At 37.2% G+C, this 23,720-nt stretch overlaps 1 protein-coding gene across 4 annotated transcripts; it reads right to left on the reverse strand.

Annotated features, from left to right (window-relative positions):
- Window positions 1-350: 350 nt before the first annotated feature.
- LOC129258761 (nose resistant to fluoxetine protein 6-like) lies at window positions 351-22,477 on the reverse strand. Of its 4 annotated transcripts, none has more exons than XM_064098750.1 (16): window positions 22,319-22,477; window positions 20,366-20,652; window positions 18,674-18,837; window positions 17,510-17,591; window positions 16,977-17,082; window positions 16,233-16,459; window positions 15,152-15,334; window positions 13,644-13,737; window positions 11,910-12,002; window positions 10,912-11,068; window positions 9,978-10,057; window positions 9,041-9,142; window positions 7,929-8,085; window positions 6,176-6,362; window positions 3,850-3,992; window positions 351-2,256 (listed from the first exon to the last, which is right to left on the reverse strand). In XM_064098750.1, the coding sequence occupies exons 2-16, from the start codon at window positions 20,622-20,624 to the stop codon at window positions 2,128-2,130; spliced, it is 2,163 nt and encodes a 720-aa protein (XP_063954820.1). In that variant the 5' UTR covers window positions 20,625-20,652; window positions 22,319-22,477; the 3' UTR covers window positions 351-2,127. The 4 variants fall into 4 exon arrangements, with proteins under 4 accessions (XP_063954820.1, XP_063954821.1, XP_063954822.1 ...); XM_064098751.1 differs by having other exon boundaries at window positions 21,903-22,477; XM_064098752.1 differs by lacking the exon at window positions 9,978-10,057 and having other exon boundaries at window positions 9,041-9,168; window positions 22,319-22,476.
- Window positions 22,478-23,720: the final 1,243 nt, after the last annotated feature.

The raw sequence follows: 23,720 nt of genomic DNA on the forward strand, positions 1-23,720 counted from the left end.
ATATGTACAACTATGAAGAATAAGATGAATAGTACATGGATTCTTAGAACACAACTTAATGGAAGTTGACATGAAGATTGCTCTGCAATAAACTCCACGACATATTATACAGTTATCAACAGTTCAATCTAGGCCTGTAAATTTTGAAATTGCATGTTCACAAATAAAAGATGATATTTCATAAATCATTTTTGGCTACTTTTTCTGGACTGTGCCCTCCCCCCCCCCCACCTTTTGAGAGGCAAAATTAAAATTTGTGATGTTAAAATGTTGTCAAAATAGAAGTGTGCCCTCCACCCCCTTTTGAAAGTGAAGACCTTACATTTTTTTTGCTTTTTTTTTTTTTTTTTAGATCCGCCCCTGGGAACTGTATGAGGAATGTGCTAAGATCGAGTTGACAAAACTCGACATTGCTACATGTACACAATAAACTTCCCACTGTATACATTAACACCCACTGTTTTTATGCAGGGATCAATAAATGGCACTAAAGAATTCATAAGAAAAATTAAAGCTTGGTTAAGATTTCCTTTTCTACGTGGATATTAAAAAATAACCAAGTATCGTCTATCAACCAAATGAAACAACAGAATATGTTTTGGCATGAGTCTATAGGTCTACAGTCTTGGCACCAGTATTTGATTGTCAAATGTGCACCACAATACCAACATTCATATTTGGCGATTTCTAATCAAGAGGCTTTAAACTTAACATAAGTAATAGCATGTTTACAATAATTCCACGACATTTGTTCCAGCGACAATTGCTCCGGCATATTCCTCATAGCGTATGGAATGACCAACTTCAAACGAGATTTAACACTGTACCATATCCGAAACCCATCATAAAACCCTACTGCAATCCTTAAACCTTCATCTTGCCTGAAATAAAGCCTGTTGCCAATGTCGCAGGAGCAAACTCCGTGTCACCGTATCCTAAAGATCAAACGTACATGTACCAGGCCATAAATCATACTGGTTTCAAGAGAAAAGCTCTGGTGACAATTGCTCTAATGGGAAACCTGCATGTTATGCCAAACATACATGTAAAACTTAACCTAAAAAATTAAATAGACCCTAATCCTTTTATATTATTATTATTACTTATTATTTGTACTGCGCTTTTCCCATTATGCCCAAAGCGCTTACAATGAATTAATTAAATGTAATATTAAAAACTACAAAGTACGAAAGAGATGAGTTTTTAATGACTTTTTGAAAATTGCTGTTGGAGACTGTCTAATTATTAGTGGCAGGTCCTTCCAGGATTTTGAAGCCGACACCATAAAAGTTCTGTCACCAACTAATGTACGAGTTAATGAATATGTGAGGCGAAGGTGATCACTGGCCGACCTAAGTGCTCTAGTTGGTGTATACAGATTCAAGCAGTTACTTAAATACTGTGGAGCCTGTTTATTCAGTGTTTTATAGACAATCAAGAGCAATTTGGACGTAATTCTCTGTTTAAAAGGAAGCCAGTGAAGAGAATTAAAGAGTGATTGGGAAAGATGATCTCGGGAAACCTGTAAAATTAATCGTGCTGCCCAATTTTGTAGTCGTTGAATACGGATTAATTGATTAGAGGGAATTGTAGAAGGAAGCCCAATGCAATAATCAATACGAGATAGAACCAATGAACGAACAGCATTGTGACAGGCAGACTGGTCAATGAACCTTCTGATTCTAGAAATATTCCTTAAATAAAAAGTGACTGTGCTACAGATATGAGAGATATGGTACGACATTGATATGCAGGAATCAAATATGACACCAAGGTTTCGTATTTTTTCTGATGGTCTAATGAGTGTACCATCAACATCAACATTTGGAAGATTGTGCAAGTTATAAGTAGAGGCCGCAACAAAAAATTCAGTTTTTTGTCATTTAGTTTTAGCTTATTCACTATCATCCACTGTCTTATATCTGATATACAATTCTGAAGTTTAACCAGAGCATTATTAAGAGCTCCAGGAGTCTTTGGATCAAAAGAAACATATAATTGTATTTCTTTACTTTAATCTGAACCAAAAACTCCATTATGATCCTAATCATAACCCTATGAGATATTAAGACTGGAGCAAATGTCGCAGGAGCATATGTCGTGTCACCATCTTGAATATACATTCAGCTACTTGGTCTTCTTGTCTGTTGATGGCATGATCATTCTTTCCAGGTTTCCAAACGGGAACTCGATTGCTACTGCCATCAAGATAGCAGCCATGTAGCCAAGGGCTATGAAGGCAGCAACCTCAAATGCCTGCAGCAAAATGAACAAAATAATACAGAAAACTTTCAATCAGGTCAGTGGGGATGGTAAGCTATACAGTGAGTCCCAGAAAAAGGAAATTAGGCCCCCATCTTACAAAGAGGTGTGATTGATCCGATCAATCACAACTATGGACGGCCAGCCATGTCAACATCTATTATGCAAGATTGTTCAAAATATTTTCTAACTAGGATGTATATTCCTGGATTCATTGTTTTCTTGAAAGTTCACTGTGTTTCTCTGTTTACAAAGGACATTGTGCAAATTTCTATTAAAAAAAATTATGACATTGATGGATTTCCATAGAGTTACGATTGATTGGATCACGTGTAACTCTTTGAAAGACAGGCCTCAGGATTCCCATGTCTTTTTTTCCTCAAAGGCAAATGAATTATGATATATCATTTACATTAACATATAATTCAATTATACCTCTTTAATTTGATACCTAATATAAGCAGAACACTTTATGCATTAATGATATATCATTTACATAAACACATAATTCAATTATACCTCTTTAATTTGATACCTAATATGTGACGAACACTTTATGCATTAATGAGCAAGACTAGTGTAAAATTTTAATGCCAAAACCAGGTTGCGCAAAAAAATTGGACAAGATTGGTTCGTGATACAACCACCCTGCTTACTCGACGATTGGCTCATTAGCATTTCTTGTGTATTCTATGTTAAGTTTCTCTCACTGATCCCTGAAATGAGAGTGGATTCAGATTCTGCGCAAATCTTTTGTGATATCTCAATATTCATTGTTTATCATCTACCGTTCGTGAACGATTTGCTAAGCTGTTGGATTCAAATCAGTGATGAGATTCCACTCTTGCCATGAGTATCAAATTAATAGTGAAAACATTTATTAATTGTGACATCTATCCCTGAAAAGGGGTTTCCTTTTTTGTGTGACACACTATGGCGAGCTTTCGTCCACTCCTGTGAAGTTTCTCAAGCCAAGTACCATCTTGAGCCAAGTGCCATTACTTGGTTTGAGAAAGTCAGTAGGAGGAGACAAGTTCGCCACAAATAATTGTTCAGGTTGGCAGAAGTTTAACATTATACAATAAAATAAGTGACAATAATAATAATAATAATATAATAGTAATAAATGATTTCCCCAACTCATTGCTCTGTCACCTATCACACAAGCGATGCGACAAAACCTCAAAGTCTACAAAATTCTGTTTAAAAAATATCTTCACATTATCTTTACTAATGCATCGTTCAGTTTATGCTCTCTCCCATACATATTCTGCACAGCTCTATCTCAACATATTACCCATTTAACACCTGGGTGCAGAGTGACAAAGTGTGGAGTGACGTCTTGCCTAAGAATGCTAGGCAGCGGTGAAATTCGAACATGTCACCCTCTGTTTACAAGGTGAGCGTCGGAACCACTACACCAGGACGCTTCCATCATGAGTTTTACTATCACTACCCTAACTATCAATAGTAATAACAATAAAAATAATTATGCAAATAATTATAACGAATTGTCCTCCCCCCGTCTGAGCCTGAGAGATTGTGAGCAAAGAGCTCAATGGGTGTAGTAGCTAAATAGAGCCTTACCAGAGTATAGATGGAGTAGAAGTAGGTGTTGGTCAAGTTGTAGCCGTAGATTATGATGACGATAGGATGAAGAAGATAGGCCGAATATGTCAGGCGACTCATCGGTATCCACAACTCCCAACTCAGAAAGTCGTTGATCCAACCTAGATATTACAATAGTAACAGTATGAACATAAATGTAAAAATAATAATAATAATATGATATAGATATAACATAGATTTATTAGGTGCTGTGTGCAACACAATGTGTTTTTTTGTTTAAGGAAAACACACCATGGCTGGGATTCGAACTCATGTCCCCCTGATTAAAAGACGAGAGGTGTAACAACTAGACCATGACACCCCCACAAGTAGTCACAATTGTGTTTTTCTTGTTGGGTTGGCAATTCCCCGGGACATTTAGGTACCCGCCCAGGTGGAATGTTCTAGGAAAAACCTGTTGATTGCTGAAAAGTACTAAGGACGTACAGGGAGGGGGAAATGCTGGAATATATGCTTGAGGAACACCAAGGCAATACCTGAAATATTCAAGAAGCATGATAAAGTATTGCCCCGTATTTCCAACTACATGTATTTCCCATTTTTCCTCAAAAATTATCGAGGTGGTATTTACCACCAGTACTTCCCACTCCGGCCAATCCTGTTTTCTTATGTCCTCACTGTCTTGAGGACATAAGAAAACAGGAAATCAATTGCTTTTAATAAAAGTTTAAAAAAAATAATGATACGTTTGTGAATTTTGGCTACACACAGAGTTTGCATTGGATTTGTACATGGAATCATGTCTCTGAGCAATTTTGCGTCTGACATGCGCAAGCGAAATGTTGCATAACCTCGAAAAAGGTGTACCCCTGCATTGTGTATTTCATCTTAAAAGTTGCACAAGACTTGAAGAAAAAAGTAAAGAATAGTCGCAGTGTGATATCTTTCGTGTTACAGATTTATTGCGAAAAATTTTAAAGGGGGAACTAAAAGAACTCCCCTGAGTTCTTGAAGAGGGAGCTCCATGTAACATTGCCCTTGCTTTGTTTTAGATAATTATTTATTTAATTCTAAATTTAATATAAAAAACAAGAGTAAATCTGAGTAAACCTCCTCGGTGAATTCGGGCCATGTTGTAAGAAGTACTCAAGGCATTTCCCATTTTGTGATGGGGGTGTTTCTCAAACATTTAACCCTAAAAATATTGGGGGGGGGGGCTGATTCAGCCCCCCCTTGACATTTTTCGCGATAAATCTGTAACGCGAAAAGCTGGCGCCGCGCCGTTCCATGACTTTTTTTTTAAAAGTCTTGCGCAACTTTTGAGACCAAATTTGCGACGCCCGGGTACGTGGTTCCGAAATTACGCAACAAATTGTTCAAAAACGTGAATTTGTGTACAAATCCAATGCAAATTGTGTATTTAGCCAAAATTCATAAATGTATCATTATTTTCAATTTTACTAATCAAACTCAATTAATTTCATCTTGTTTATGGTCAAAATAAAGTAGCGGACGATTTCCATTGAAAAAACAATAAAAAACAAAAAATCAAAAAACAAAGAAATACATAAGAAAGTTTAAAAACAATAAAATACATAAGAAAAGAATTGTGATATTGAATTTTTTTTAAAAGTACAATTGATCAGAATCCTTCAAAGAGTCTGTGAATAAAACATTAGCAGTTTAGAGGCCTTATTTAGTTAATTAGAGCAAATCTTTGATTTTACGCATAAATTAGCATAATTAATGAATTATGAGATTTTTCGGAAAATTTGATCCCACAGTCTTAGAGATTATGCCATGGGTAATGCACGTGCCAATTTTCATCGCGATCGCGCGGTCGACGGCCGAGATCATAGGGGGGGGGGGGCTGAATCAGCCCCCCCAGTCTTCTTAGGCATCAAAATAGCCCAGTCTATTTAGGGTTAAGTGTCACGCGTAGTGCTGACGCACACATGATATAAATCTCACAATCTCAATGATCAATACACAGAAGAGCGCATCCTCTGAGCATGACTCAGCCAATGCAGTGATGATTAATACCACACGCAAACTGGGAATTTAGGTGTGACTCTAAGGGGCTGTTGCAACTTGCAAGAAAATATTTGCAATCAATTGCAAATTTCAGATGCAAAGTCACAAGTGATATATCAAGTTTAACTCAAGCAAATCAATTTGCATTCGTTGATGCAAGAAGCACACCATCAATCAGTTGCAAATGCAGGACTTTTAATTCATTTGGGGACCCGAAATTGACTTGCGATCGATTGCAAGTTCAAAAGTCGCACTTAAATCTTTGTGAAACACCCTCCCCCCCTCCTCCCTTGAATGGCTCGTAACTCACCTCCGTATCCATAGTGACAGGCAAACACAACCCAGGAGAGGCTGACCGCCCAAGCAAACCGACATAGTGCCATGTAGACGGCGTTCTCCGTCGTACTAAGGGGATGACTGTTGTAACCTCCGTACAGCCCGTATACCACCGCCATTCCTACGGCTGTAGCAACACCCCATCCTACCACCACTACAGACTATTTTTTGAAAGAGAAACATAAAACAGTGATATGATTAAATCTTCTAGGACCCAGTGGGTGTTTCAAAGCTGTCTGTAAGTTAAAAGGGACTTTAAGAACGACTGGTGAACCTTTATTATGCTCTCAATAATCACCAATAATCATTTAATGGTTAATATCATTTACCACAAGAAAGGATCACCAGTTGTTCTTAAAGTCGCTCTTAATGTACAACCAGCTTTAAGAAACCGGCCCCCATTTCATAAAACTTGTTGTAATAACAAATATGCAACAACAATTAAAAGCTACTGATATCCTTCTGTCCGATAGTAAATTTATTATAGAAATTCTGCATGTTACTATAACAAGTCTTTGTTGCAGTAAAACACTGATTTCTTGAGAAAGTCTGTTTAACCAAGGTTAGGTATTACTATATCATCGTGGATCTAGATCTGGTACAGTTACATAAACTGAACTTTGTGAAATCATAAAATCTAAGCTGAAAAACGATCACACTGAAGATCGCCAACACAGATACGCACACGTGGGACAGTGTATTATTATTGCTGGAATAAAGACCCGACGGAAGTGACAGAATCCGCGCTGATTTTGCTTATTTCTCAGCAATTACACTATTTCTTCCAGAATCATTTGGCACATATATTTCATTCATACAAACAGACACTTGTGTGGTCATTATATTAGATTCTGTAAAAAGTCATTTTGAGATCGTTACCACAACTGGCATTTATCTTTAATGGGACCCTGATCTGGCGTCATGCCACTCTTTTACATATTCCTTATTGACATCTGATTTTTAAGACTATATCAGATTTTTTACCTATAACCACACCCTGAATGGCTGGCAAAAAAATATCACGTATTTTGAAGCATCACAAACTGATTACCGTACATCATTGGAAAGCATGTTCGCACATTTCGCACATGAAATGCTGAATGCCCTTCATTTGTGCGTGTCGCATAATGATGAAAATGCACAATGTCTTGGGAATATTATGGACTTGGATCAAATGAAAGTCTGAATAAAAAGCTATAAATTTTTTAAAAAAATTATTGTCATTATTTCTTGTAATTATTATTTCATTATTTCATCTGTAAAGCGCACAGATATCCTAATATGTGCTATATAAATACTATATTATTTTCTATTACTATCATTAAAGTAGGCACTTAATACTGGACTAAATTATTAGCGTATGTGATAACATAGGGGTAATCATGTACCCAAAGTCTGCATTGTTTTTGTATCATGGCACAATTGAAACCACGCATTCCTTTGAAACAACAGTTTCTAAAGTTTTTCCATTGTTATATACTACGGGTTGCATTTACATGTAGGTGGTCTCTCGAGGTGCAGTTCACCCTGATAAAGAGTTTTTTTTAAATAGCAGGAAAATTAGAAAAGATATAGAAAAGTCTTCAATTAGATGGGCTGATAGTAAACTTGTTATAGAAATTGTGCATTCGTCATTATTACAAGTCAGGGCTATTTACGTTTATGTGCTTCTTTCACAAATCGATGTGAATGATGACAACACAAAGTGAGAAATTAATTGATCTTACCGGATGCAGTTTGACATTGTCTTTCTTGATTTTATGTAGAAGGTATCCCATCGCCATGCCGACCATATAAGGTGCAATGCGGCAGTAAGGTTTATCGTAGATCACCTCTGTAAAGGATTGGCTTTGATCCGTTGGGGGATTTGGATTTGATGCATCGCTGTGAAGAGAAGAGGACACAGAATGTACAAGTTACACAGAGAGGCCTGTATATAATGGCCATTTATGCGCAGGTGGCCCTTATGTATAAGTTCTTGTAATAAAGTGATCCTGGAAGTAGTGATTTCCCGAAAGAGCCAGTCGATATTTTTATCCACATCAGACATCTAGAGCAAAATATATTTAGATATATTTCTTTCAATAATATGGTTTAACTTTGTCATGTTTATATCAGGGGTCAGGCTCTGCATTTTACCCTTACAACATATTTTAATTATATTAATTATAAGATCGCCTGTATATAAAGGCCATACACGGGAGATGAGAAATGCAGCCTTTATGCGCAGGTGGCCTTTAAATATGTATTAGTTCTTGTAATACAGTGATCCTAGATACAAAAATAATGTAATATCCACTGGCCTTGAGGGGAACGTCAAACATATTGCCCACAAAAGAATCATATTGGCCCGATTCTTGAGACGAGGGCAATATGGTTCTTTTAAGGGTAATATATTTCATGTTTCCCGAAAGAAGAGCCAGTCGATATTTTTATTATCCAAATCAGACATCGAGAGCAAAATCATGAAAATGGGAGATATTTCTTTCAAGAATATGGCTCTACATGTACTTTGTCATAAAGGCTCTGCACTTTACCATTATAACCTACTTTAATTATAAGAACGCGTCCCTGAGGACGCATATCCAGCACCCCGATCCAGTGTTATCTTTATCATGACGTATATTGTTGCTCTTTTGAGAATACGGGCCTTTAAGTCTCTGTCTACTAAAAAATATATGTGAATGTTAAATATCTCATGTTCACTTTGGGTTTAATTTTTTTGTAAAAACAAACCACTATCAACAACTTATTCACTTGTACAATATGCATGCATATTGAGACAGCTTCAAACAAGTCCCTGTAGTCATATTTAATACTCATATTCAAATGCACTTACAGAAAAAGTACTGAGAAATTATGTTTTGCCATGAGTAGACCTGTAGTAACTGAGCTGGCCACACAGATTCCAAAAAGACTAAGCAGTCCAAGCAATGGTCGCCTGAAAGAAAAAATAAATGAGTATACCTGAAAAAAAAAAAATATATATATACATAAAATTTGCACCTGCTCCATTACAAATATACACAACAGATAACAACAGTACTGTTATGTACAAAGATGAATGATGTAGATCATTTAGAGACCATCTTATCAAACAGTGAGTGTCAAATCAAACCACCTGTATTTAGTCATCATACCCAAAATGAATTTGTTGTAAGGAGTACTAGGATTCTTGAAAGAGAGAGAGAGAGAACGGAAAATAAAGATGCATAAAAATGAACTAGAAATAGGGATATCAGTAGGAATAGAAGTGGTAATAGCAGTGGTAATGGCAGTAGTAGTGGTAATATTACTAGTAGTGGTAAAAGTAGAACTACTAGTTTAATTATCATTATTATGATTATTATCAGTAGTAGTAGTAATAGTAATAGTGGTAGAAGTAGAACTAGTAATAGTACATGTAGTAGTAGTAGTAGTAGTAGTAGTAGTAGTAGTAGTAGTAGTAGTAATAGTGGTAGTTGAAGTAGTAGTAGTAGTAGTAGTAGTAGTAGAAGTAGTAGTAGTAGTCGTAGTAATAGTAGTAGAAGTAGTAGTAGTGGAAGTAGCATTGGTAGTAGTAGTTATAGTAGTAGTAGTAACAGTAGTACTATAGTTGTCCTATTGAAAGAAGTATTAGTAGTAGTCACAGTATTAGTGCAAAGTAGTAGTTTTAGTAGTAGTAGTAGTAGTAGCAGAAGAAGAAGTACATGTACAGTGTAGTAGTAGTAGAAATGTGGTACATGTATACCAAACAATAAGCCCCAAAAGTGTATTAGAATACATATAACTCTCACCTGTGTAGCATGATTAGTAGAATAGGACTGATGATAAAGAACTGCATATCATTAGCTAGATACCATACCCAAGCTATACACTGAGAGTGAAGAGAAAACCAACAGAATTATGTGTATTAATGTCCTGTCATATTGCTCTGTACAAGCCTTGCACTTGAGTTGCGGGTGATTCACTTGCAACTCACCCGCAAATTAGAGTAGTTACATGTAGCAATAGTCACCCCTATATCCTGGGGCCAATTTTACAAAGCTTGCTATAATAACAAATGTGTAATAACAGTTTAAAGCTCAGTATTGCAATCCTTCAATTTGATTGGCTGATAGTATACTTGTTATTAGAAATGTGCACGTACATGTATTATCATTAGAAGTCTTCATGAAATGAGAACAAGAAGTTAATTCAAAATGAAGAAAAAAAAACCCAAAAGAAAGGCTTCCCTGTACAAGGTATACATTTGTTTCATGAAGCAAGGGACAGAATAAAAGAAACAGAATTATTAATAATAAACATTGCTCATATAGTGCATATAGTGGTAATATCATCACGTCACTGTGAACTTTAAAAGTAGAAAAGAATGGAGATGAAGGACTAAACCCGTTTACCGAGAAGCACATAATCAATGATAGGTATATGACTTTCTACATGTTATCTAACAAAAAGGAATGTCTACAAAAGGGACTTAAATGATTCTCAAGAATTAGCTTTAATGTTTAACAGTATCAGGTATATGTAAGTTGTTTTAAAGCTCAGCAGAGGACATTTCAAAAGAATGAGCGCCACAGAATTAAATGTTAATTTTTTGAATTACCAGGAGAGATATGTTATCTAATATTACTTTTCTTTGGGTTACATATTGTTCAATGAGTAAGATATACCGCTAAGATATGATACATGTAAGTAATGTAGGATATATCATGAAGTTATTATGCTTACATCATTATGGTAAAAGTTATTGATGTACAGTAGGTTGACCCACCAGTCCCGAGAACAGAACGGGTCCGAGACGTTGGACTGCCAGACCGGTCCCGATCCAAGATAGGGTTTTAAGAAGAGCCAGATCAACGTGGTCATACCCAACGCAGGAGTTAACCTGTTTGGTGAGAGAGAGAACAGAATTAAAACATGCTAGTTGCATGTAGGTCTCCAACCATCGATGCATTCAATTAGTTTACCAACAATCGGCATCCATTAACTAATAGAACGCCGTCTACGTCCTGGCTTCCAATCTGGTACTGGTGTCACTCGTCATGTACCCATCACACACCTAAAAGGATATGGAGACCATGCCTTTTCATCTATTGCTCCACGCCTCTAGACATCCCTCCCTTCTTCACTCCGTGAAATTGACAACATTGAACTTTTCAAATCGTCCCTCAAAACTCACTTATTTCAGCAGATGTGTAATAATTAGCTTTAATTGGATGAGCCCGCGCCTATGAATGTTTTGAACAGAAAAATGGTGCAATATGAATGCTGTTGATCATCGTCATCATCATCCATGAACTAATTTTTACACTAATTGGAATGTTTGCCAGATGTCGATTACTGATTTGAGACATTTGATTATCAAAAGAACATGGCTATAGGAACATATTAAAACATTTTGAGTGGCAGTGTAGTCGTAAAATTTGTTGAGGGTCAATTTGACTCCCACCCCTTGAGTTGAATACGGATTAAAAGGGAGGTATACCATTCCATTTCCATGATTTTTGCTCTAGATCTTCAATTTAAATCATAATAAAACATCAAATACATGCCCTTTCAAAAAGAACCTCACATTACCCTTGTCTACAGACTCATGCCAGTATGATTCTGTTTCGGGCAATATATTTCATGTCACCCTCAAGGCCAGTTTAGAATGAATTGAATTGAAATTGAATTGAAATTGAATTGAAATTGAAATTGAATTGAAATAACAAGCAAATCCTTACCTCCAGTACCGGTGGAAATAAAACCAAAACCAAGGTAGCTTTCCTCCGCTCTTTGCCATCCTGCCCAAAGACATATAGGCAACCAGCAGCCCGCTGAAATTAAAATATCACAATTATAAACATTTGTAACAAAGACATTAAAACCCATTTTCGACGTTTTGCGAACTTGTTTGAAACCGACTACAGAGCTGCCAAGTTGTATTTTGCATTTTCAGTATTCTTATCCCCCCAAATCAGTATTTTGACAAAAAATCAGTATTTTTACCGTGTGAGATAAATATTTTGTATTTTTCCCCAAAAAAGTGTATTTCATAATAAAATGCTTGGCGCACTCGCCCATCACGGCGCTCAAGCTGCATGCAAGCTAAAATGTGCACTGCTCTTGCAGATGAAAAAAACAACAACATTGAAACTTGTGTATATCTCACCCTGGTTTTTACAAAATGATTGAAGTTACCTGAAATTACATTGATCTAATAACCATATTTGTGTACGTTTTATGAAATAGAGACATATAGAGATGATTTTTCTCAATAAATTTCGATTTTGTAAAAAAAAGAAAAAACGTACTGCTGTATTTTGGTTGCAAAAACGTACTAAATACGGAAAAATCGTACTACTTGGCAGCTCTGCGACTAGGACCCACAAGTATACAATAACTACAGATTAAAAGAAGGGAGTCTGAACCACAAGACCACGATGCCCTTGCTCTTCTACCATCATATCTTTCAGGTAAAACTCCTTTTGTAACAGTAACCTAATCATACAGGCACTCTCTTTTCTTTTCATGGGTATGGCTTTATCAAGTAATCTGGGGGCCGTTTCATAAAGCTGTTCGTAAGTTAAGAGCGACTTTAAAAACGACTGGTAATCCTTTCTTACGCGATGAACCATCGCCATAGTGTATACCATTTACCGAAAGAAAGGATCACCAGTCGTTCTTAAAGTTGCTCTTAACTTACGAACAGCTTTATGAAACACCCACCTGGTCCAAAGACATTTTGCCTACGGAAGTATTTCAGTGCCCCGTCTTACAAAGAGTCACAATTGATTCAATCAATCGTAACTCTATGGAATTCCATCGGTGTCATAATTTTTTCTACAGGAAATTTGCAATATGTCCTTTGTAAACAAAGAGAAGCATAGTGAATTTTCAAGAAAACAATGAATACCTGAATATACATCATAGTTAGAAAATATTTTGAAGAAACATGCATAATAGATGTTGACGTTGCTGGCCGTCCATAGTTGTGATTGATCGGATCAATCTTAACTCTTTGTAAGATAGGGCCCAGATCCCCGTTGTACAAAGAGTTACGATTGATCCGATCAATCGTAACTCTATGGAAATCCATCAGTGTCATAATTTTTTCTACAGGAAATTTGCAAAATGTCCTTTGTAATCAAAGAACACTCCAAATTGTCAAAAAATCAATGAATTTATGGATATGGATTCATATCTAGAATTTGTTTTAAACAAGCATGCATTTCATATTTTGACTTTGCTGGCTTTCCATAGTTACGATTGATTGGATCAATCGTGACTGTTTGTAAGATAGGGCCCAGGTCTCCAAATAGGTGATTTTTACACGTACAGGTTTTACTGCAAGAAAATATCACATATTTATTCAATCAACTATCAGTTACTGGAACTGGATGGTCATTGTACAAAGCCTATGGAAATCTACTAACTGAGTATTCAAGAGCTTATAATGAAACTCAATCCAAAATTACCTGAGAAAGAAGAAAGAATCGACTGAGAAATAAGCGTTAACCACTACTTGAATCCCAAACCGGCTGGTGTACTGGAAGGCATACAATGGATTCCCTATAAGAATCAAAATAATGGAAACAAATAGACAAACTTATATGACACCTGTAGATAGATCCTTGTGATTTGATTGGTTGTTTGATATCGTTCATTCAACCCATTGTGCAATGACGTCATCAACCGTGCAATTTGGGATCCATACGATTTTGTCCATTGCATTTGCGCACCGAGACTGCAGCTCATGCACCAGCAGTGAGCATGTTGTAATGACGTAACAATCAACAGACCAAACTCGCACTACATGAGCATGTTTTGCATCGAAATTCGTGAATTTCATCTGAAAAAAAACAACAACATTGTTTAGGTGTCATATAACCCAAATAATGAATGTTTTTCATTCATGCAAGGACAGAATACTTCATTCAGTGAAAGATGAAATAATGATCCATTCAACTCGGCTATGCCTCGTTTAATGGATCATTTCATCTTTCACCTCATGAAGTATTCTGTCCATTGCACTCATAAACATTCATTATTTGTATAGTGAAAAAGAAATAGGGTATCTATGTACTACTCCATCCAGGGGCGGATCCAGGATTTTCCAAAGGGGGGGGGGGGGCACATTTTCCCCCAAGGAAAAATTTGACAATTGTAACAGCATTTTTACGTGACACATTTTAATTGTGCAAGGGGGGCGCAGGCCAGCTTTGCCCCCACACATCACACTGTATAACTTCATTTTATGCCATTCTGTTCATCAACAAGTTTAACAGCCACTTGGTCCAAAAATCACTCTGTCTGATCGACAGTTTATCTATGACCATTTCGTCTCATAATTAGTTGGTCTAATACCCAATTTTTTTCAGTCATTCCGCCCAATTAACACTTAGTCCAATTAGACTAAATGGTATATGAACAAAATGGCTACTGGACCGACTGGTTATTAGACGAAATGGTGAGTGGACGAAATGGCAATTAGACCATGTGGATAGTGGACAAACTTACGGTAGACTACATGATAGCAGAAGAGTTGGTCATTGGACAAATTTACATTAGACCAATTGGAAATAAATATTCTAAAGTGCAGTTTTAACAACTTAGACCATGGTCAAACTCTGTGCTCAACTTATGGGCAGTTGAATATATGAAAATTGTTTGTTAACAATGTCTATTGTGTGTTTGCTGTGCTCTTTCTCCATGCTATAATGGCAAAGAAAAGTAATTCATTTATGAATAATCCTAGTAACAGATGAGCTGAATAATGGAATCTGTACTACTATATATTTGTGTCACGATTGGTTACCTATGGGGCAAACCAGAAATTTAGACAAGAGTTGAATTAAACGTGGCTCAAGAATAGAAGCCACAGAGACCAAAAGTGAAGGCTATGTCATCGGTTCCCTCAGCTCCTGCAAAGTCCATACACGTATGTACATTCTACAAATTTAACACATGGAGAAATCCAACTTACCGACAATTCCGGCCGAAATCATAAAAAGCGGCACATGACCCAAGATGACCCAGGTCATACTGATGACCCGAATGCCGTTGAGGCAGCCTATACCGCCCTCTCCAGTCTTTGACGAGAGCAGCTTCTTGAGGTTGCGATTAACAGCAAAACATAACAGGAACTGCTGCCAGGCCCTGGTGCATGCTACAAAAAATGAAAAAATAGAAGAGTTAATATAAAGGCAGAGGCTAACATTACATTTACAAACATCTTACATTAAAAAAAAATACTAACTTTGATCCATGTTATTTTCAATTTTGTTCACATGGATTAAAAAAACAAATTTTGGGAGACAATTTAAAGATATCTGTGACATAAAAATCATCATTTACTTTAGAAGAGTATAAATGCAACATGTGTTAGTGTATGGGATATAACTAAGATGCTGTTCCCCGTCACTTTATATTTCACTATTTTCAAACACCAAATGATGATTTTGGTCCGATTTTTTAGGGGTATTCATTTTTAGGGATGGGTAGAAGTTTTTAGGTACTAAAATTCATGCTTTTGATGCATTTTATACTTTTGACTGATACTAGACTGGAAGAACTGTCCTTTCTGAAGATTAATTAAATCCATTTCTGACATTCGTCTATCATGTCCATCACAAAAGGTAGGTTTGCTAGTGCGAGTGCTATTTTACTAGGCATTAGTCAGGTCATGGAAATCAGTCACAGAGCCACGCCGATTCTAGAACAAAATTGCAATCTGCAGAAAAAACAACAACCAGAAGTGGAAATGATTTATGGTCAGGATTTCGAAATTCGCAAAACTATGTGGATCCACAGAAAAATCCCATGCCTGCAGACACAAGACACAGGCAAAAAAATATTTTTTTTTATTTTCAGGGGCTACTTTTCACAACCTACTGCTTTATTGGATAAGCTTTAACACTGCAGTAAAGATAGATTTTCGGGGGCTCTTTTTTATTTTTCAGGGCTCTTTTGAGCATTTCGGGGGCGAATTCGCCCCGAGCCCCCCCCTTTTTTTCCCCTCAGACACATGTAGTACACGGTGTACTTGAAGAGCTGTAAGAGCTCACCTGTGGGTGTCTCTTCCAGGTACTGCACCTCCATCTCTTCTGCTTGGGATGTGCCCCTCCCCTCATCCCCTGAGGGGCTCCCAACCCTCTGGTAGGGGTACACGTTGGTTGTCCTGTTGATAACCAGCTGCCGACTGGTGGGCGGGGCCTTGTAGTGGACGGATCGCAAGGTGGTATCCAGGAAAGCCCCAAGCACCATCAGAGTCCCTAGTAAGCCTATGACTGCCCTACGGAGCACAAAGAATGATGCTTTTATTTAAGAGGGGGAGGGGGCAGACTGACCAATGTTTTATGTGGTCTCTCATTGACTGTGTGTTATAAATAATGAGTCTTAAAAATACACATTTTGAGATAATCATCAATAATATAAAGAATGAACTACTAGTAGCCTATAATTTTATCCATACAGAGAAACTAAAATGTTTTGGGGAGAAAAGTACTTGCTTAGCGACTGGGTAACATAATTAGTTTGGTATGAACAAATTGAGTGGTGAATTAGCATGTTATTGTTCTCTTCAGTTCTCTTCTCTCGTGCAGCAATTTTAATAGAAATAAATATATTATATTTTCTGTAGCACTATTGTAGTCAATATTCAAGAAGACTTTCAAACATGTTAAATTATTTACCTACTCATATCATCTGACTGACATATATTTTGCATTCTATCCTTCATTTGTTACCATTTTCTATGAATAAAAAAAGCTGAATATTGTTTAAAAAAAAGCATGTAAATTTTAACTTACATTGTTAAAATAAAACCAACAGCATCGTATGGAGCAGGTGGATCCTGTGCACATAGGACCGAAGAAGCATTCACAGCTGAGATATCAAAGGGAGCTTCGACTAAATCTGTAAAATATCAATGAAAAGAAATCCAAATCCAAATAGAAGTTACGTAACAACCTATAGCTAATAATGGGATGGCGGTAAGATTGAAGATGTATTCATGTAAAATTGCAGTTACAAGAGCAAGCGCAAACGCTATATTCAACAAGTTTTGGAGTCGAAAGTTTCGGCACAGCCCATTTTTAGTGGCCGCTATAGAAGGTCGGATATTCACCGAGGGATGCAAAATGGGTGGCCAGTACATTAGACAGGGTCTACAACACACCAATTTCCTGCAGGAAAATTTGAAGTGGCCACTGTAAGCAGGTGACCACTATACACAGGTGGCCGCTAAGACAGGTTTGACTCTATGCAACAAATTGATACTGCATTGCATTGTAATGAATACTATTAATGTTTTTTAGTAGTACTAATAAATAGACCTACTTACTAAGTAGGTCTTGTAGAGCATAGAGTACATCCGAGTCTGAGCAGGATTCTGGAACACACACTCCCCACATCAACTGTGTTTGCTGAAAATGAGATAATAATAATAATAATAATTGCCATTTAAATAGCACTTTCAGACTGTTCAAAGCGCTTTACAATTATTATTACCCGGTCACTGGATTCATAGCATTCCAAGCAGTCTGTTAGGCGCAAACTTGCTAAAACCAACCACAATGATGGTTGCTTCCTACCGGTACCCAATTAGCACCTGGGTGAGAGTGGCAAAGTGTGGATTAACGCCTTGCCAAAGGGCGCTAGGCCATGGTGGGATTCGAACACACGACCCTCTGATTACAAGGCGAGAGTCAAAACCACTACACCACGGCGCTTCCATGGAAATCGATCATCATCATGAATACATGGTATCAAATTAAAAGCAAATAAAATCTATTCATAATGAATATATTATCAATTGAAAATTCAACCCTTTCCAGGTGGCAAACTAGTCTGCAAGTGCAGACCCAGATTGAAACTTTAAAGAAAGGTCGACCCGCAAAACCAAAAATAAGTTGCCGGGGGGAGATTCTCTGTAAATAGCTCTAAAATAGTAATTTGGTCTTCAAAAAGTAAAAATTTAAAAATTGGCTTAAAAATCTGAAAGAGTAATTCTTCTTCTTACTAATGTACAAATAAGTTGAAAAGGTAACTATTAAAGATGAGATACAACAGTTCGTCTAACACCATTTGTTTCCAGACTACTTGGAAGTTTCAGTGGGATTTGTATATGCAGTGTGCACCTCTCATGCTTGAGTGAATCCCCACCCCGCCCCCCAAGACTTCAAAACTTGTTTTCTCCTTAAATTCTTTCAAACTCTCACTGAATTTCTTATCCATTCAATCAAGTAGTTGTGGGGGATCACATAAATTGTTGATCAATTCTGAAAAGTAATATGTCATTTCAAAGCTTTGGACGTGCTCTTTCAAAAATCCAATAAAAACCTCAAAATCCGATAAAAATATCAAAATCCAACAAAATCTTAAAATCCATTTCGGGCGACTTATCAAAGGTTTTGGGGTGGCTGACCAGTCACAAATGAAACAATTAAGATGACTTTTCATTTTCAATTGAAATCAAATTGAAATGTATTGAGATAGGCCTACTTACGCCAGTAGGACTAGGAACTATAGAGCCGTTTTGGGGGAGCGTCAGCTGAAGATAGGACATGCAGAAGTTGAATCCTGTAATGCTCTTGCATTCATCATAGTGACCCATCCACACCGCATTGCCAACCAGTAGACCAGACTCCGGCTTCCCAAACGAGTCCACCACTGCATTGAAATTCAGGTAAAAAAAAAAAAAAATTAGGGGGCTATTTTTCATAATTATCGATTGCTTCTTTCTGCAACATCAGATAAGCTTATTCAGAGCTGCCAATTGTATGTAGTTTGATTTTATCCAATTAAGTAGGACGTGACACTAAATAGAATCTTCCCATAGAATTAGGATTTTTGAAACTTGTAAGAATTACTATTTTTTGTACATTTTTCAAATTTTGAACAAAAAATGAGATTCTAGGATTAAAAATAGGATGAAAAGAAATGAATAGGTTGTTTTTTTCACAATTATGGTTGGCAGGAATGGCAGCTCAAGTATTAAGTAGCACCAACACAAAACTCTGGGGAGGGGGATTAATGTATCAAAATATATTCCATTATTATTGTATGATGTGGCATATTCGATCAGCTAATGAACCCCAAACTAATTCAGATGTATTCACTGCTATAAAAGTGACAAATGCAGATCATTATCAAATTTGGTATCATGACCAGCTTTAATTGCCAGATCTGGAAACAGCAGCATTGAGAATAACCTTACGTTTTCATTTGATTTGAACAATAAAACATATAAAACAAAAAGAAGTGAATAACCTTAGGTTAAAAATGATATTGTACAATAAAAAATCGGAAGTCTTGTTCATGACTGCAGGGCCCTGGAAACATTTTTTTTTTTACTGGGGGTGCCGAAGTAAATCTGACAAGCAAAAAAAAAAAGGGTTTCACTACAAAAAGGGTCAATTTGGAGAAATATGACAAGCAAACTAATAATAATACATGCAGCACCCTTCCCACAGCCATGCAGGGCTGTAACTTTGATCCTATCATTTGGAATACAACCCAAGTCAACATCCTGCTGGCTCCAACTTACATACAAGGCTATTATAAATCTATCACTTTTACACTAGTCATACCAACAAAGTCGACTCCAAACTGACAGAACTAACTTTCATCAGTCTGGTCCCCGTAACACAAAGGTTAGCGATTCGGTGGATCCACAAAATTGTGTGAAGTCTATCAGTTGCAGCAGAAAGGCCATAATCCGCGATGCCTCATGAGAAAAAGTAGACATCTGCTGTGCGCGCTAGAACTTAAGTGCTTGAATGCATGGCCAACGCGGCTTGACCGGATAAGCAGTTTGGGAGGGTCCAGGAGGTGGGAGAGAAATTTGCCCGCATATTTCTTTGCAAAATTTAGACCGTTTTTGGTGAATTCTTGCCATATGGTTTTCATTTTTGAAGCATCACAGTCGCATTACAGTACACTAGCACTGTGTGCTACAGTCCCCTGTGCGCAACAGGGTTGGCACATTTAAAACGTTTTTTTATCACAACCCTGGTGCGCAATGTCGACCCCGAAGTTAGAAATTTATTTGATTGTAAGCTTGATTTTTACGACTAATTGAACATTATGGTCAGTGCATTCAATCATAAAGAGATTCTTGTATGTACAATGATTGCTAAGCTTTGTGTTAAGGGGCCCTAACATCAGTTTGGTGTGACATGGAAGAGTCTCAACTCACCCTGAAGAAGCTCAGAGGTCTCTGCTGAAATGACGGCAGCCAGTTCCGTCTTGCACCTGCCGGAGACCTCGCCCTGGACATGGGGCACCATCGGAGGGCGCCCTGCTGTGGTTAACTTCAGTATCATGTCAGGGGTCATGAAGGCGGAGGTCGCTTGAATGCATACTGCCGTTACAATGATGAGGGTGGGTATGATCAGTTTAGTGCTGCATGAGGAGAGTGGCTGGAAGAAATGCTTGCTGGAGGATGTAGATATCATGGTGTATATGTGCAATGCTGTCTCTGGCCTGGAGGTCATAAAAACATATCATTATTACCTAGCAGAATTCATGGTGTAAAGTACTAATTCACTGCTACCACCCTGCCTGAGGGCTGTGGGAGTGTGGGGAATCTAATTGTAGATCTATACAACACACATTTTTAAAAATCATTAAAATTCCACATTTGTAACCAAAAATACTAATTTCCATAGAGTTGCAATCTATTTTTCATTTAGTAACATGGGGATCATTTTTGTATTCACCGGAGTGCTCAAAAACATGAATTTGGGGTATATTTTCGTGTAGGCCCTCTATTGGTGGAAAAACTTAATTTAGAAGAAAATATTTGAAAGACTTCAATTTAGTTTAGAACCAAGATATATTATGAATAGCTGTAATGGAAACTGGCAGTGTAAAAAAATCAAGCATTTGTCCCCCAAAACAAGAGAAAATAAGCCAAACATTGCCAACCTTATTTCCCCACACAGGGAATAGTAACAGAGAACAAGGTTATATCATGACATAACCTTGTTCACTGAATGAGTGGTTTGAATGGGGAGCAAACTAAACGACACTTTGCATTGTCTGTCATTGATAAATAACTAGATCGAGTATAAGAAATACACATTTTGAAATAACCAACTACATGTATAATAAAATCATCCCACCTTCGCTGATCCTCGAATACCGGGGGAACAAAGAAGAAGAGAAAAATCTGAAGAGAACGAACCGGAAGCCTCAACAATCTTTTGTTATGGGGGGTGCATATGGAACTCTTTCCAAAAAAACAAAACAAAAAAAAGTTATCAGCAAAAAATTGAAGGGGGACCGTCCCCCCACCTCAAATTTGGGGGGGGGGGGGGACTTCCGCCGCCTATGGCACTGTGCAAGTGCCACTGACCATTGTCATTGATCATGACCTAGTCACCTAGGACTGGTGTGACCTTGGAATGCTGACGAAAAAAGGCAATCACGCCACGCCATCCATTCCTAGACAGCTGGCAGCCGTCTGTTTCGAGGAGTTTTTTAACATTTTTTTTTTTTTCTCCTCGTACACAGATGGCTCGCTATCGTCCAGCCACCATATTATTATAGGGGGTTAAAAATCATGACATTGACAATGCAAATTCCCCCCGACGGGGCTCATCGATTTTTGTCTTCATTTCATGAAAATATATAAAGAACTGTACCAAAATAAAGGTTATTATCCCCTTTTGGCCTGAAATGCACCAAAACATGGAAAAATAAACTTAAAAGGGGAAAAAATAGTGACTTACGACGGTACCGTACTTTGGCTGTCGCACAACTTCACTTCCCTGTTTTATCCAAATTCAATACATAAGTCATAAACATATCATCGAGTCCCTGTACAGATCGAGCTAGAACTTCGGTCTCTGTATTTGGTGAGTGGAGCCAACGGTTTTCAGCGGAACAACCATTATAACAGAGACCGAAGCTTTTGCGTTTTCGTCTATCCATTCCATGGCCTGTCCAATGAATCAGCAATCTCAGTGTGAGTGACTGAGTCTGAGCCGAGACTCAGTCGTCACTGTCACTGATACTAGTGATAGTGACACTGCACTGCACTGGACACTGTCACTGATCACTATCTCAGAGTCAGACTCAGTCTCAGATACTATCTCATCGCATTATAAAAATGATTTAAAAAATATAAACATAGTTCAAATTTCACCTCACATTCTGCAGCAGGCAGAGCGACAGACATTCAGAGATTTGTCTCTATCGTGAACAAAATAAGTTAGCTCCTCCAACGTTAACGTTAAAATCTAGTCATAATGAAGCCGTCGTCGTCGACTTTAGACGATCATAATTATGTACGGTAGATCATGTGACCGACGATCAGGTCACCTGACTCGATGTCGCTAAAAAAAACTGTCGTCGTCTGCAGGACTGGTATTTCAATCAACAATTAAGACAGGGGCGGCGGAATTACGTATTTCGTTTGGGGGAGGGGGGCAAAGAAAAAAGGGGCACTTATATGCAAAAAAAATGGAATAGGTGCAAACGGATAATTTCACCATGAGATTATCATCTGCGTGAGGTACTTAGTTGAGCAAACCCAGAAGGTAAAACCAGTTCCACTGGACCAGTTAGACGTTAGACCAGTAGAATTTTAACTGGTAACTCTGGAAATTGGAACATCGGTTTACTGGTCTAACTGGTCATACTGGTCCAGTTAAAATTTTACTGGTCCAGTTAAAAATTAAACTGGTCTTGAATAACTGGAATTTTATACTGGTGTTGTTACTGGTGGTTGTTACTGGTCTCACTTGTCTTCATACTGGTATCCAATTTAAGCTGGTCTTTACTGGTATTTTCTACTGGTCTGACATGGTCCTTGAACTGGTCTCACTGGTCCTCGTACTGGTCTTACTGGATCAATTTATTACATGCCTTTGCTTTGTTATATACCATGGTCAGTGAAATGTCACGGTGATGGAAAAGATGGTTAGTAAATTAATTTTTCTGCTGTTATTTTAAATGTGATATATGAAATTACACATTTTCATTGTGAACTAGTTCACACACTTATTTAGAAAGTGTTTAAACAACAATGAGTGCCATTGCAAGGATATTCCATGCTAAATTCTGATTTTTCTTTTAAAAACAGGAAATATGCAAATGAGGTAAACCACGTGATCAGCATCATCAGAATTACTGGTATTACTGGTCTTGACCAGTTCAATTTCAAACAATGAATTACTTAAGACCAGTTGACTATATCAGAGGAATTTATCTTGCTCTTAATCATAATTAAAGGAAATAATTGTTTTAATGATAATGTTAATACTCGATAATTATGATAATATTAATAATAATAATTACAATATCAATAACAATGATAACAGTAATAAGAATGATAACAATGATCATAATAATCATGCAAATAATAATTATGATAATTATAAGAAGAATGATGATAACAATCGATAACTTTCTCTGAATTGCAAGATTCATTTTCCATAATTCGTCAAATGATCTGACTTGAAATAAAATCATTATTTATTGGACCAGTAACACCAGTTTGATGAAAAACAATTTAACTGGTATTACTATTTGCTTCAACTAGAATG

This window comes from Lytechinus pictus, chromosome 4, assembly GCF_037042905.1.
Source record: "Lytechinus pictus isolate F3 Inbred chromosome 4, Lp3.0, whole genome shotgun sequence".
NCBI classification, from domain to species: Eukaryota; Metazoa; Echinodermata; class Echinoidea; order Temnopleuroida; family Toxopneustidae; genus Lytechinus; species Lytechinus pictus.